At 47.5% G+C, this 15,242-nt stretch overlaps 5 protein-coding genes and 1 pseudogene across 5 annotated transcripts; 5 read left to right on the forward strand and 1 right to left on the reverse strand.

Moving 5' to 3' along the window:
* Positions 1-5,773: 5,773 nt before the first annotated feature.
* On the forward strand, positions 5,774-6,216 carry LOC128748709 (histone H2B 1/2-like). Its single transcript, XM_053847664.1, has one exon. It carries the CDS (start codon positions 5,783-5,785, stop codon positions 6,152-6,154), a length of 372 nt encoding a protein of 123 aa, XP_053703639.1. The 5' UTR covers positions 5,774-5,782; the 3' UTR covers positions 6,155-6,216.
* A 648-nt stretch (positions 6,217-6,864) lies between these two features.
* On the forward strand, positions 6,865-7,693 carry LOC128748708 (histone H2A-like). Its single transcript, XM_053847663.1, has one exon. The coding sequence runs from the start codon at positions 6,877-6,879 to the stop codon at positions 7,258-7,260; it is 384 nt and encodes a 127-aa protein (XP_053703638.1). The 5' UTR covers positions 6,865-6,876; the 3' UTR covers positions 7,261-7,693.
* A 1,803-nt stretch (positions 7,694-9,496) lies between these two features.
* LOC128748703 (histone H1.10-like) lies at positions 9,497-10,564 on the forward strand. Its single transcript, XM_053847657.1, has one exon. The coding sequence runs from the start codon at positions 9,518-9,520 to the stop codon at positions 10,148-10,150; it is 633 nt and encodes a 210-aa protein (XP_053703632.1). The 5' UTR covers positions 9,497-9,517; the 3' UTR covers positions 10,151-10,564.
* Positions 10,565-10,781: 217 nt separating this feature from the next.
* Positions 10,782-12,136, forward strand: LOC128748702 (histone H3.3C-like; annotated as a pseudogene).
* A 619-nt stretch (positions 12,137-12,755) lies between these two features.
* LOC128748711 (histone H2B-like) lies at positions 12,756-13,839 on the forward strand. The gene has a single exon (XM_053847666.1). The coding sequence runs from the start codon at positions 12,758-12,760 to the stop codon at positions 13,124-13,126; it is 369 nt and encodes a 122-aa protein (XP_053703641.1). The 5' UTR covers positions 12,756-12,757; the 3' UTR covers positions 13,127-13,839.
* A 232-nt stretch (positions 13,840-14,071) lies between these two features.
* Positions 14,072-15,038, reverse strand: LOC128748707 (histone H2A-like). The gene has a single exon (XM_053847661.1). It carries the CDS (start codon positions 14,808-14,810, stop codon positions 14,427-14,429), a length of 384 nt encoding a protein of 127 aa, XP_053703636.1. The 5' UTR covers positions 14,811-15,038; the 3' UTR covers positions 14,072-14,426.
* Positions 15,039-15,242: the final 204 nt, after the last annotated feature.

Here is a 15,242-nt window from a genome sequence, read left to right on the forward strand (position 1 = left end):
AATAATCGGAAAAATATAAATGAAAACCATACAACAAAAAATACAACAGTAATGTTCAGAAACATCCAAAATGAACAGTGAGTCCAAACTGAGTAGACCATACAAGATGGCTTCTCTGAAGGAACAGGAACTGAAAGTTTTGACAGTTTACTAAAGGTTTTTAGAAGTTTTGTAACACAAAAAAAGACTTCTGCTCAGGGTGAAGATTTGTGACTTTCCGACTTGGCAATCCAACCTCTGCAGCATGTTCCTGGTGGGCACCGGTTCCAAAGTTCCATGGTCAAAGCAACTCACAAAAGCAGTATTTTTATAGACAAAACAATCAACCAGTTTGGTTCCTTGTTTCAATGATGTGATGGTGAAGCTGCCAACTGAGGAATCAGGAGTCACAGCATCAAGCAGGTCATTGCCTGAACCGTGTTGTTGTTGGAGAGTGAAACCATTTCATGCCAGTTTGAGACCAGATGATCTGCGGGTGATCATTTCTTTTTGTTGAATCGTTGCCATGTTGGGAATCGATAGTGTTTCAGTTTTAGTTCAGTGTTTGAAAATCCCAAATTCTGGAGACAGAAATTGTTGAAAGTTGCCAGACAGCACGAATCAATACATTTTTCCAGAATATGAAGCTTCCTGTTGTTGAGATTTTGGCCTCAACTCCCTGGATGAACTCTGGTTTTTAGCTGAAGCAGCTAGCTGTCGTCCCTCCAGAGCCAGAGTAGCGGTGAGTCGTTGCTGTTTGGCCGTCAGTTTAAATTTACTGATTAGCCGTCAGCTAACCTGGAGCCGACAGGATCCACCGGCTCACGTCTGTCTGGATTAGCGTTGGCAGATTATTCAGCCTGTTGCTTTTGGCAAAAAAAACTCCACTCTGGAGTCGGTCCAGGAAAAACCTGGGAAGCGGACGTCCTCTGCAAAAAAGAAAAAATAGTGTTGAGCTCAGACGTCCAGTTGTTTATCAGCAGATAATCTTGAACCGAAACCCTTGAATGTGTTTCAGTCATGAGCATGGCTCTCAGTGCACACGCCAACTTGACAGGCGCTTCTGTTCCTACCAGAAAAGCTCTATCTATACTTCTAACCCATCATCACCTCATCGTCGCTCGACTACTGCAACTCCCTCCTTGGACTTAAGATGGGAGTCTTCAACCCAAACAAAGAGAGACCCCATCTCCATTGAGTGGATCCAAGGAACTGGCTGGAGAAGTTCTGAGCGCATTTAAATGCTGATGGAACAAGAACGGAATCCATGTGTGTGAATGAGGGGGAGCCAAGTGGAGAGGTGAAGCTACAGGATGCAGAGATAAAGACGGTGGGGGGTTTGAAGTACTTAGGCTCAACTGTCCAGGGCCATGGAGAGTGTGAGAAAGAGGTGAAGAAGCAGGTGCAGGCAGGATGGAATCATTGCAGAAAAGTGTCAGGTGCGATGTGTGACAAAAGGGTGTCAGCAAGGATGAAAGGGAAAGTGTCCAAAAGGGTGGTGAGGCCAGCAATGTTGTATGGTTTGGAAACAGTGGCACTGGGGAAAAGACAGGAGGCAGAGCTGGAGGTAGCAGAGATGAAGATGCTGAGCTTCTCTCTGGGAGGATTAGCAGGATGGATAGGATCAGAGGTACAGTACATGTGCTCAGGCGTTTAGGAGACAAAGTCAGAGAGGCTGGATGGAGATGGTTTGGACACGTACAGGAGAGAGAGTCAGTACATTGGTAGATGAAGATGTTGAGGTTGGAACTGCCAGGCAGAAGGTGGAGATGAAGGCCAAAGAGGAGATTGATGGAGGTGGTGAAGGAGGACATGAGGTCTGAGAGAAGAGGAAGCAGAGGACTCTGCTGAAGGGAGAAGGCTGTGACCTGTTGAAACAGCCTCTCTGCGTGCTCCCCAAACAGAGTTGCACTATCACCTGAGCTGAACTTGGAGTTGAGCGTCCGTACCTCTGCAGTAACCTGTGATGTTCCACTCGTGGCGAGTAGTTGTGAGCAGCCAACCATTGCAGAACTTTTGACGGCTGAACAAAACCGCCATCGCCGACTGTCAGGTTCAGTCAAAGACTTTAAGACCTTAGACCACCATCGCCAACCTCAGGTTCAGCCAAGTGGCAAAAAGACATTTATTTCAGGTTATTTGCTTGACGTGTGCGTGTTCTTCCGCAGGGAAACATTTCTGCTTCCCGATGCACTGTATTCCCTGGCTTCTCGCTCCGGACTCCCCAGTGTGATGTGGTGTGTTTTTGTTCCCAGAGCACATTGGCTTTCTGCATCATTCAACACCCGTCCAACCATCTAACGCACACACAACCTGGTTTTTCCAATCCAGTGACCCGTTCACACTATTGCGTTTCAATTCACACACACGCTGAGATTTAAAAAACCAGAGCCGAATAATAAAATTAAGAGGATTCAGTCGAGTCACAGACCCTGAGTGAACTCTGATGAGGAAACACTCAAACATCTTGTTCTATTTTAAGCCGCTGGGTGGAAGTTAAAGTTGCAAAAGATGAATTCTGGGAATGACTTTGGAACATCTGACCCAAAATATATACATAGTGATACATCCGTAATTCATTTTGAATTGAAGCTCGTGCCTTGAAGCAATGTCACACTTGGACTGCAGCGGAAGTGAACAGGTCAGTGCTGAAAGTTCAATTTCGGGATATATGATGCATAGAAGAAAGACAAAGGTAAAGCAGTCCTTCCAGGAGATGGCGATGTAGTGATCGCAACTATTAACGCAATTCCAACCAATCCCTGCGAGTTCTGAGAGACTGATATTCTGTCTATCACTACGACATTCCCACCAATTCCACCAATCTCTTTAGTCTTCTTTCGCAAAGGTAAGCAAAAGTCCTATTATTCCATCATGTCAAATGAACGCAACCTTCACTGCAACTTTTGGCTGCAACAATAAAGTGTGCTACGAAGTGTCATTGAAGTCACACTGAAGAAACAACATTGCGTTTGAGAATGTGTCGTCCAGGACAGAAGAGGAGCAGTGAATAGTGTGGGTACTGGAGTGATATGATTTTGGAATAAGACGTGTGTTATGCAGTAGTCAACCCCTCCCACACAGGTACTCGTAACCCATAGACGTGTACTGAGTAACTGCAGTTTTTTTTTTTTTTTTAATCTGCTTTCTCCAGCTTCAAAAGACGCTTCCCCTCCCTGGAAACCAGTCCTGGTTAAGATCTTCTGCTCCCGGGTCGGTTCAACAATTAAATCAGTCCAGTAGTCCAAGAGCAAAGACGGATCGGCTTCTCCCGCTGGTTGTTATTGTAGGTAGACGAGGAAATGTCCTCTGGGCCAGAACTTGACAAAGGAAGTTGCTCCGAGTCCTCGACTGATAAGAGATGAAAGATGTTGTGCGCTGCTGCCTTCAGTCCAGTTCCAGTGATTGCGCTCAAAGTTGGAGTGAAATATGAGAACGTCAGGCAAGTAGCTGTAACCACAGTAACTAGCAGCCCCAGGACAAACAGAGGCGCATTTAATGAGTCGCATCATCAGATGAAAAGACTTTGTTGCTGCTTCTTTCCACGTTTGTGTTTGGCTCGTCGGGTCGTTGTCGGAAATATGACCATGATGCCGTTACAGGATCTGGCACGTGTTTTTAATCGTTTGTTGCATGATAGGAGTGAAAAACAGGACAGCATTAAATCAGGCATCATCCATTCCCCTCAGATGATCCCTTCAAGAGCCTGACCCAATGAGCACAACATCAGGGAGGCAGGCCACTGGACCACGGAGGACGTTTACGTTTAACTTTAGCTACTGTGACTCAAGTGTTGACTGTTGCAGTGCATTTGGAACCATTTACGATCGACTTTCATTCGTTTGAGTAGTAAGTACCTGTGCAAAGTATTGCAGTCAAGTACCAACTTTCGGGGAGAGAGGTGAGGCAGGTTGGGATGTGACATCATCGTTTTCAAAAATTTCGGTCAGCTGCCACACTGAGACCCGGATCCAGCGTTTTCACATTTTGTCACTCTGTGACTGACTTTTGTGGGCAACAGGGTCACAGCTTCGGTGTGATTCAATAGACACGTTTCAGGCGACATTTCTTTCATCGAACATCTTAGGTCCCATGACAAGTCGCGCCACATCGACCACTTAGAGCCCAGATTTGATGCTGAAAGTGAAAATTCATCAACAAGACAAAGATGTGAAATGATCATAGCATTCACTCTTATTCCTGACTCGCAGAGCCAAAGTCCACCTTGGTGACTTTTGACCCGCCCCCCCCTCCAGATCAACCTTTTAATGCGACTCGACAGTCACTTTTGTCGCTCTATAGTGCATGTAGTGCGCCAAATTACGTTTGGTGTGAATGGACCTGTAGGTGCTGTGTACACAGATGGAAACAATTGAATCTGCAGTGTCTCTCTAAGAGTGTGGGATGGTGTTGACAATCAGGTTGACAGTGTGTTACTGTCGGCACGCCACACACACACACACACACACACAATTCACATGTTTTATGCTGTTAATACCATGACTGTATTGTTCCATCCTCCATGACTATCACCCACTTGCTCAGCCCTTCACCTGTCCTTAACTCCAAGTACGACCACACTCTGCTGGAATCTACCGTCAGCAAACAGGTAAAAGCCCGAACTCTCCCTCTGAGCCAGCGGAAGAATTTTTCCTAAAAGCTTTAGGAGAGTGAATGAGAGTGGCAGAAAGAGGAGGTGATTTCCTGATTCCCAGAAGCTCCACGTGCCAGTCATGCAGTTGAATGTGTCTCTGGTCCAGATTGTATAATCTCCAAATGTGCTGCAGTGACACTCATTGGTCCCCGTGGATTATGTGGGAGCAGAGCCGCGAGGCTCCGAGAGCAGCTGAAGGCCCCGGAGGAAGGAGTGTGGGAGGGCAGGTGTGGGGAGCCGGAGAGGCGCCGCGATTCGATTTTGTGTGCGGTTTTGACCGTGTTCGTACGAACTAAAGCCCGTCAGAGAGATATCACGTGATTTGGTCCACAACTCCCTGTTGTTGATCTATGACCATCATGTTCAGCTCACGCTATGAGCGCAGGCGATTGCATTGATCCTCAAGGGTGGAAGATAGGGTCCTGCAGGATTTCTAATAAACTGTGGGGAAACACCGAATCCATCACAGTGGAACTAAGTGGATTAGGCTGTGAAACGTGGCGGAAAATCAGAATTTATTTCTAAATAAATCCCATAAATCATCGAGTACGATTGTGGTCGCGTGTCCCGATTCCCGAGACGATGAGCGACTCACGCGAGTGAGTAACTTCCTGCCAAACGAATGAAGACGTCATCAAATCGGAGGGAATATCGAGCAAATTTCCAAAAAGACACTAAAATATATTGAGCTCTGCTGACATCTGCTGGTGACTTTATGTTACTAGCAGCATGAGCGAGTGCGCAGCGTGGGGACATCGCCACAGAAATAAATGATTACATTTTCACCCTCGACCAAATGAAAGTCTTTCATTATTTATCTTGCGATCATATGTGGTATGTTTTGTGGATGTTGATTCAAACAGGATTTTATTGACCAAGTCAAACTTTTATATAGGCAATCCACTGTCCAATTTTTAAATGCTACCACCGACAATAGTACTGAATAATAACTAATTAATATGGTTTAAAAGCGTCTGATAACGGACGGGTGGAAACTTGTTATACGTCGGTTTAACCGTCGTTTCCTGCTTTGAGCCCTTTAGCCAATGGAAAACAAGTACTGGCGCGTTACATTTGCATGCCAAATCGTATAAAGCACTCGGTTCTGCCCTGCGGTAGTAACTACTCGTTGTGTATACGACAGTAACCATGCCTGAGCAGGTGAAAGCAGGGAAGAAGGGCTCCAAGAAAGCCGTGATGAAGTCCGCCGCCAAAGGGGGCAAGAAGAAGAAGCGGGCTAGGAAGCAGAGCTATGCCATCTACGTGTACAAGGTTCTGAAGCAGGTCCACCCGGACACCGGCATCTCCTCCAAGGCCATGAGCATCATGAACTCGTTCGTCAACGACATCTTCGAGCGCATCGCTGGAGAGGCTTCTCGCTTGGCGATGTACAACAAGCGCTCCACCATCAGCTCCAGGGAGATCCAGACGTCTGTCCGCCTGCTGCTCCCCGGTGAGCTGGCCAAGCACGCCGTGTCCGAGGGAACCAAGGCCGTCACCAAGTACACCAGCTCCAAGTAAATCGGTCCAACCGCAAACCAAACGGTCCTTTTCAGGGCCACCCACACACGTGAAGAGTTCAGTTTCATCTATCCATGATTAAGTTGGGTTTACACTCGCTGAAATCATTTTCCTTTCACAATAAATTTGAGACAATATGAATCTTAATTGAGCTTGTAACCCCGGTTTTTAGTTTTGTATTTATATGAAAATCTGACGGCTCAATGTGAAAGTACATGACAAGCCACTTTGACGCCTTCCGTCAGGACATTGGCTTCAACTACGTCCGCGGAAAGAATTGCCAAACGAAAGTGAATGAGAGGTGTCTGGGGGTGTGGTGTGGGTGTCTGTTTTGAATTCAAAGAACGGAAACGTTTGCCGTCCATGTTGTGGGTAACCGTCCGTTGGTTACCAACGTTATTGCGAACTAACGTTGTTGCGAGCGCAATCTCGAAACTTCAACTTTGAATGTGATATTCAACTCAGTTTGATCATATTTACAGGTATGTTGCAATCAGATTACAAAGTTAACGTACGGACAGCGGCGAACATTCAAAGCTTCTTGACTCCGCCCACCGCATGAGCACTCGAGTGACTGATTGGAGGAAAGAACTCAGGCAGCTCAGAGTGCGGAAGGTCCCGCTCACAGACAGTAGATCCGCCCTCACCGCAGACGATATATAACAGCATTCCGACAGATTAGTATTCATTTTCTGACTTTGACAGTTGAGAAGACATTCAACATGAGTGGACGTGGGAAATCTGGGAAAGCCCGCGCTAAGGCCAAGACTCGCTCCTCCCGGGCTGGGCTCCAGTTCCCTGTCGGCAGAGTCCACAGGCTGCTGAGGAAGGGCTACTACGCCGAGCGAATCGGCGCCGGGGCTCCGGTCTACCTGGCCGCTGTGCTCGAGTATCTGACCGCTGAGATCCTGGAGCTGGCCGGAAACGCCGCCCGCGACAACAAGAAGACGAGGATCATCCCCCGCCACCTGCAGCTGGCTGTCCGCAACGACGAGGAGCTCAACAAGCTGCTGGGCAGAGTCACCATCGCGCAGGGCGGAGTGCTGCCCAACATCCAGGCGGTGCTGCTGCCCAAGAAGTCCGAGAAGCCCGGCAAGGCAAAGTAAAGGAGATCTGCCGACTTTTCACGCCAACGGCTCTTTTCAGAGCCACCCACCTCCAACTACAGAGCCTTCCTGAATTAGAGATTAATGTGAACCATGTTCAATTGAAGTTTCTGAAACGGAAGCGTTCATTGTTCTCCTTATTTTTTCTCACTATAGTGGGGCCGTTTTTAATCACCGTGACGTCTTTGAAGTGATCGGAAACGCGGCCACTGTGGCTTCACCACGCAAACACTAGGAGGCGCTAGCGCTCTGCTCTTATCTGCTTATTTTAACTTTTTCTAATTCATTTTCATGAAGTGACAGAATAAACAGAAGTTAGTTTCGAGGGCGACAGGCTTGTAGGTGTGATAAAATAAATGGAGTGTTTAGGTTTGTTGTTTTACTACATACACTACATATGTGCTTTTGAAATGGCCTTAATCGATGAGGTTTCCTGAACTAGTGGACTGGAGCAATGCTCACAACATCTGTCCTAGGTAGGTAAGTGTCCACACACTGAAAACAATGTAGTGTTAAAATATGTCACCATCTAAAGGGGTGAAGTTTGGGCCCGAAAAAAGACTCGGTTTTTACATAGTTTGTTCTCAAACTGGACCATACATATTTTATATGCCATATTGTATCAGTGTTGACATCAGAGGACTGTTGCAGTTACATTTTATCATATTGCTGATGACATGAAGCGTCTTATGTGGTTCTGACATCACACTGCATCAAGTGGTGGCGTTGGCAACTGAAAAAAAGAAAGAATCTGTGTCATATGCATCATAGAACTGGTAGTGGACCTGATGAGGACCATGTCTCCTGTGACCCCTGTTTCCATCCAGGAGGTTAATGTGGATATGGTGGAGGACTATAAATATTTTGGGGTGCACATAGACGATAAACTGGACTGGGCTCGGAACACTCAAGGCCCTTTACAAAAAAGGACAGAGCCGTCTCTTCTTCTAAGGAGGCTCAGGTCCTTCAACATCTGTGGGACGATGCTGGAGATGTTTCATGAGTTGGCGGTGTCCAGCACAATTCTTGTTTGCTGTGGTTTGCTGGGGCAGACGCATCCGCAAAGCTGGTGATGTGGTGGGGGTGAAACTGGACTCCTTAGATACAGAGATGGACAGAAGGGTGCTCCTGAAACTCCATCATCTCCAACACAGAACTAATAGACTGAGATGACCCACCTGAAAGACTGAGCGCCAAGGGAGGTCCTTTCTTCCTGTGGCAATGAAACAATCTTTTTTTTTTTTTTTTTTTTTTGCACATTGTACATAGCCCGCTTCCATGTCCATCTTCATGTGCACTATTTGCCCAGCCTTCTTTTCCTCTTCCCTACACTGTCTGTTTATTATCAATATTTTGCATTTTATATATTACATTTTATGTTTATATTTCGTTGTTTACGGAGCATGTTGGGTTACGAACTAAATTTCGCTCGAGATTAATCATGAAATGAATGTGTTATAGCAATGCTAAGGGAACTCTTCCAGGGAACAATCCAGTACTATATTAAACCGAAGTGTATTTGCAGTTTGAAGTAACAATGGCTTATCTAAGCTAATTCATCGTCACTTGTAGATTCAAGTGTCGTTGTTACACCCCGAGATAGTTCATCCATAACGCTGCAACTACTCTCAAAGCAGCAACATGAAAATGAAACGAAATGAAGCATTGAGAAGCTTATATGAAGAATTCAGACGAACCGATGGAACCGTCTTCAGTTAGTTGTAAGATGGAGACGTGGGTTTCGCTGTGCCTCGCAGTGTGTTTACACGCGTCACAAACGTGGGCTGGTTAAAACGAATCAAGCGAGTTCAAAGATCAGTTTGTTTTTTATTATGTGCCTCAACATCTTAGCTTTCCATGTGAAGTCTCTACAGAATCGTTGCTATGGTTTTATTCTGATTTAGGACTCAAAATGCGGAGAAAACCTGCGCCGTCAGGCAGAAAGTGACAGCGTTTGGTGGTCTTTTGAATCACTCTGGGCTTAAATGAAGGCGACCTTTGCACCGAATACAGTCTCGGTCTGGAGGTAAGGATGTGTTTTACCCGATACTGGGCAAGTTTTATGGATTAACTGCCGTATTGTGTGTGTTTTATCGCACAGAAAGCGACGAGAAAACACATCTCTCTCCTCGTTCGAAGAAGGAAGTGGCGCAACAGTGGCGGTTGAGTCTCTACGGTTCTCATCGACATTATAAACTCCTCCTCCTGTCATAACTGAGAAAGTTGATCACAGACTGTGAGAAACGCTCGAGAAACAATGGCAGAAGAAGCACCAGCACAAGCACCAGCTCCAGGTCCCGTCGCGGCCAAAACGCCCAAACAGAAGAAGAAGCGGGCTTCAGGCAGGAAGTCAGCCGGCCTCGGGCTGCCCAAGAAGATCGTCGCTGCGGTGGCCGAGTCCAAGGAGCGCGGAGGGCTGTCGGTCTCAGCGATCAAGAAGTCCCTGGCCTCTAACGGCGTGGACGTGCCGACGGTGAACAAGCGCATCAACACAGCCATCAAGAGGCTGGTGACCAATGGCGCTCTGGTCCAGATCAAGGGCACTGGTGCGTCCGGCTCCTTCAAGATCGCCAAGGAGGTGAAAGCAAGCAAGACTTCCCGCAGTCCGGGGAAGAAGAGGCCCGCAGAGAAGAAGGCAGACGACAAGAAGAAGAAGCCGGCTGCGAAGAAACCTGCCAAGAAGTCTGAGGCCAAGAAAAGCACCAAGAAGGGCTCGCCGAAGAAGAAGAACCCTGCGCCTAAGAAAGCCCCCAAGTCGACTCCCAGGAAGTCCACTCCGAAGAAGAAGCCCAGCCCGGTGAAGAAGGTGGCCAGTAAAAAGGCCGCCCCCAAGAGAGTCGCGGCCAAGTCCCTGGGCAGGAAGGGAGCAGGCAAGAAGTCCAGGAAGTGAATACGGAGCTCGCCATCCTCTCTCCACTCAAAGGCTCTTTTAAGAGCCGCCACCGCTTCTAAGAGCTTCACTGACGCACGACACCAGAGACAGATTCATCTGACGTCACTCAGATGGGAAACGTCTCGATATTAAACACACACGCACGTTAACATAACCATCTGCTGGCAACAAGTTCAGTATCACTATGAGCCGCTGCATGCTGTATGGGCGCATGCGCACTATCCAGATGTGCGAGCTCGTACATCTGACCGCTAGGTGGCATCATTGACTAACGTTTGGGTGACACTACTCTTGAGCAGAACAGTCCTTTGACCGCAGATTTGAAACTCGATCTTGATTCTGTTGCTTCAACTCTTTTGTATCAAACTCCATCCATGAACTCAAATCATTCACTAACACCGCAAACATCAACAACGCTGCTCCTTGGGGAAGAGAGGCGGGGCCGTGCAGCTGTTGGGGCACGCGCTTCATTTTCGAACTGTCGCCATCCAATTGCTGATCACGAGCCACGCGCGCCTGACCTGAGTTTAGGCCAATCACAGCCTGCATAGAGCCGACGTGCCTGTATAAGAAGCTGCATCTGGACGGCAGCAAACACTTGTTCCTTGAACTGAAGTGAAGGAAAGAAATGGCGAGAACCAAGCAAACCGCTCGTAAATCCACCGGTGGAAAAGCTCCCAGGAAGCAGCTGGCGACCAAAGCCGCTCGCAAGAGCGCGCCAGCCACCGGAGGAGTGAAGAAGCCTCACCGCTACAGGCCCGGTACCGTGGCTCTGAGAGAGATCCGCCGCTACCAGAAGTCCACCGAGCTGCTCATCCGCAAGCTGCCCTTCCAGCGTCTGGTGCGCGAGATCGCTCAGGACTTCAAGACCGACCTGCGCTTCCAGAGCTCCGCCGTCATGGCTCTGCAGGAGTCCAGCGAGGCTTATCTGGTCGGCCTCTTCGAGGACACCAACCTGTGCGCCATCCACGCCAAGAGGGTCACCATCATGCCCAAAGACATCCAGCTGGCCCGCCGCATCCGCGGAGAGAGGGCGTAGACATCTCCCGCACCACAACGGCTCTTTTCAGAGCCACACACTCCTTCTGATCGAGCTTCCCAAATATCACTTGTCATGAAGCTGCGTATCATAAAACGCGTCATAAACATGAAAACGCAAGGTCGTAAGCAATGTCTTCTACTGTGACATAAACAGCCGCTTACAGTAAATAAATCCTCACGCATATAGCTGAGTATGAGAAGCTTATATCGTGTTGGACTCCAATAAGAGGAACAGATTCTACAAAAGGACAAAGTACAATATTTCATGTTGATCTGTCGAATGTTTGGTAGTTACTATAAGTGAATGCAAGAAACCTCCATAAAGCAGGAATTCCTTCACAAGTCACGTGTGGTGAGGACTCGCGCCTCTGCTTGAGCTGGCACCGCCCATGGTCTCAATTACGTCCGCGCGGCGTGTTCATATGGCAGCGCGAACAGCCCGGGAGCATCAGTTTCGTCTGTCTTGCCAACTGTTGAACAATGTCTGGCCGCGGGAAGGGAGGTAAAGGACTCGGAAAAGGAGGCGCCAAGCGTCACCGCAAGGTTCTCCGCGATAACATCCAGGGCATCACCAAGCCCGCCATCCGCCGTCTGGCTCGCCGTGGTGGAGTCAAGCGTATCTCCGGCCTCATCTACGAAGAGACCCGTGGTGTGCTCAAGGTCTTCTTGGAGAACGTCATCCGCGATGCCGTCACCTACACCGAGCACGCCAAGAGGAAGACCGTGACCGCCATGGATGTGGTCTATGCTCTCAAGAGGCAGGGCCGCACTCTGTACGGATTCGGCGGTTAAATTCACTCTGCGATCTCAATTCAAACGGCTCTTTTCAGAGCCACCCAACTCTCATTAAAGCGCTATGTTCCTCTACATTATGGCAGAGTTGCCTCGGTGAAAACTGTTAAAGCTGTCCTTCTTATTGTATACTTTCAATAAAGACTACAACTTTCCCTGGTCAGTGTCTAGTTAAACCTTTCCCAACTCTCAATAAAGCGCTATGTCCCCCTACTTTATAGCAGAGTTGCCTCGGGGAAAACTCACCGATTGGATTGAGCATTGCGTACTGTCCACTATTTACGGTTCATGAAGATAGCTCTCACTAATATCATTATTACCTAAAGACACTATAGATTTTGTGGTTTAAGATTTCAAGTTTACTTTTGCTGTTTACTGCGGAAACGTTCGAACATTAAATGTGATTTTTCTTTATTGGAATTATGTCGTATTCTTATTATTTATTATTTATTTAAGACCACACAAAATGTATAAAGACGACAATGCTCCATGGTCAGGGTCTAAATGTGTGTCACGTTTCTCGTCAATAAACTCTTACGCTGAAGAACTGACGACATTTCCCGCCATCTGATATTTGATGCGCGTAATACTGGGTCGTTTGAAGTCTTATCTAACATGGAACATGTGCAACCGTTGAAACAGCCGTTTCTTGTGTTGAGCCTTTCAGCCAATAGAAAATGAGCACTGGCATACAGAAATTTGCATGCGTTCCACATATAAGAGGCGGTTCTCTGCCCTCCGACAGCAACTCGTTGAGAGTCGACCGCGATCATGCCTGAGCAAATGAAAGCAGCGAAGAAAGGCTCCAAGAAAGCCGTGTCGAAGGCCACCAAGACCGGCAAAAAGAAGAGGAAGACTAGGAAGCAGAGCTACGCCATCTACGTGTACAAGGTTCTGAAGCAGGTCCACCCGGACACCGGCATCTCCTCCAAGGCCATGAGCATCATGAACTCGTTCGTCAACGACATCTTCGAGCGCATCGCTGGAGAGGCTTCTCGCCTGGCGATGTACAACAAGCGCTCCACCATCAGCTCCAGGGAGATCCAGACGTCTGTCCGCCTGCTGCTCCCTGGAGAGCTGGCCAAGCACGCCGTGTCCGAGGGAACCAAGGCCGTCACCAAGTACACCAGCTCCAAGTAAATCGGTCCAACCGCAAACTAAAACGGTCCTTTTCAGGGCCACCCACACACGTGAAGAGTTCAGTTTCATCTATCCATGATTAAGTTGGGTTCACACTCGCTGAAATTTTAGTTAAGCCTTTATTAGAATGATGTAGTTGTATGATACAAAATATATGAAACATAAACCAGCCTTTTTTTTTTTACACATCCTTTGTTTAGTAACCAAAGAAAATGGTGAATAAATTTACTATTTTATTAATTTTGTCTTATTAAACTTGTTCAGGTCCAAGTCAAGCTCACCATCAGAGAAGACTCAAAACTGGAGTCAACACCATAGTGATCATGTTACTATTGTATGTTACTATAGTCTGCAATTGAATTACAGACATGGCTACTTCCCTTTACATCGAGACACATCGCTACTTAAACCTGACTGTCATCTTCCCTGTCAAGTGAATGTGAGGCGTCAAAGATTTTTCAGTTGCCAACTCCACCACATGATGCAGTGTGATGTCAGAACCATGTAAGAAGCTTCATGTCATCAGCAATATAATAAAATGTAACTGCAACAGTCCTCTGATGTCAAGGCTGATACAATATGGCATATAAAATATGTATGGTCCAGTTTGAGGACAAACTATCTAAAAACCGAGTCTTTTTTCGGCCCAAACTTCACCCCTTTAGATGGTGACATATTTTAACGCTACATTGTTTTCGGTGTGTGGACACTTACCTGCCGAGGACAGATGTTGTGAGCATTGCTCCAGTCCACTAGTTCAGGAAACCTCATCGATTAAGGCCATTTCAAAAGCACATATGTAGTGTATGTAGTAAAACAACAAACCTAAACACTCCATTTATTTTATCACACCTACAAGCCTGTCGCCCTCGAAACTAACTTCTGTTTATTCTGTCATTTCATGAAAATGAATTAGAAAAACACACAGATAACGTCAGACCGATGTTTATGTTTAACCGTACCACTGTTTATTGAAGTAACAGGCTGCACACAAGTCCCAGAAACGTCGCTTGGGTGGATGACTGAAGTTAAAATAAGCAGATAAGAGCAGAGCGCTAGCGCCTCCTAGTGTTTGCGTGGTGAAGCCACAGTGGCCGCGTTTCCGATCACTTCAAAGACGTCACGGTGATTAAAAACGGCCCCACTATAGTGAGAAAAAATAAGGAGAACAATGAACGCTTCCGTTTCAGAAACTTCAATTGAACATGGTTCACATTAATCTCTAATTCAGGAAGGCTCTGTAGTTGGAGGTGGGTGGCTCTGAAAAGAGCCGTTGGCGTGAAAAGTCGGCAGATCTCCTTTACTTTGCCTTGCCGGGCTTCTCGGACTTCTTGGGCAGCAGCACCGCCTGGATGTTGGGCAGCACTCCGCCCTGCGCGATGGTGACTCTGCCCAGCAGCTTGTTGAGCTCCTCGTCGTTGCGGACAGCCAGCTGCAGGTGGCGGGGGATGATCCTCGTCTTCTTGTTGTCGCGGGCGGCGTTTCCGGCCAGCTCCAGGATCTCAGCGGTCAGATACTCGAGCACAGCGGCCAGGTAGACCGGAGCCCCGGCGCCGATTCGCTCGGCGTAGTAGCCCTTCCTCAGCAGCCTGTGGACTCTGCCGACAGGGAACTGGAGCCCAGCCCGGGAGGAGCGAGTCTTGGCCTTAGCGCGGGCTTTCCCAGATTTCCCACGTCCACTCATGTTGAAAGTCTTCTCAACTGTCAAAGTCAGAAAATGAATACTAATCTGTCGGAATGCTGTTATATATCGTCTGCGGTGAGGGCGGATCTACTGTCTGTGAGCGGGACCTTCCGCTCTCTGGGCTGCCTGAGTTCTTTCCTCCAATCAGACACTCGAGTGCTCATGCGTTGGGCGGAGCCAAACAACGTTCAATCTAAATTCGTCCTGAAGTTAACTCGTTCTGGTGCGATTGATAAACGTATTTCTTATTATCAACAGTTGACTGACATGCCATAGTAATGCTCTGAACTATCTTCTGATATTGTTATCTTGGTTGGTGGACTGTTCTGTTTTTATTATATAAAAGACAACAAATATTCAGTACAGTACAGTCCAACAAATGAGGAAATGCTGATGCGTCGCGCTTCCGTGAGCGGTTCGGATCCACGCCCC

Source organism: Synchiropus splendidus, chromosome 17 (assembly GCF_027744825.2).
Source record: "Synchiropus splendidus isolate RoL2022-P1 chromosome 17, RoL_Sspl_1.0, whole genome shotgun sequence".
Classification (NCBI taxonomy): domain Eukaryota; kingdom Metazoa; phylum Chordata; class Actinopteri; order Syngnathiformes; family Callionymidae; genus Synchiropus; species Synchiropus splendidus.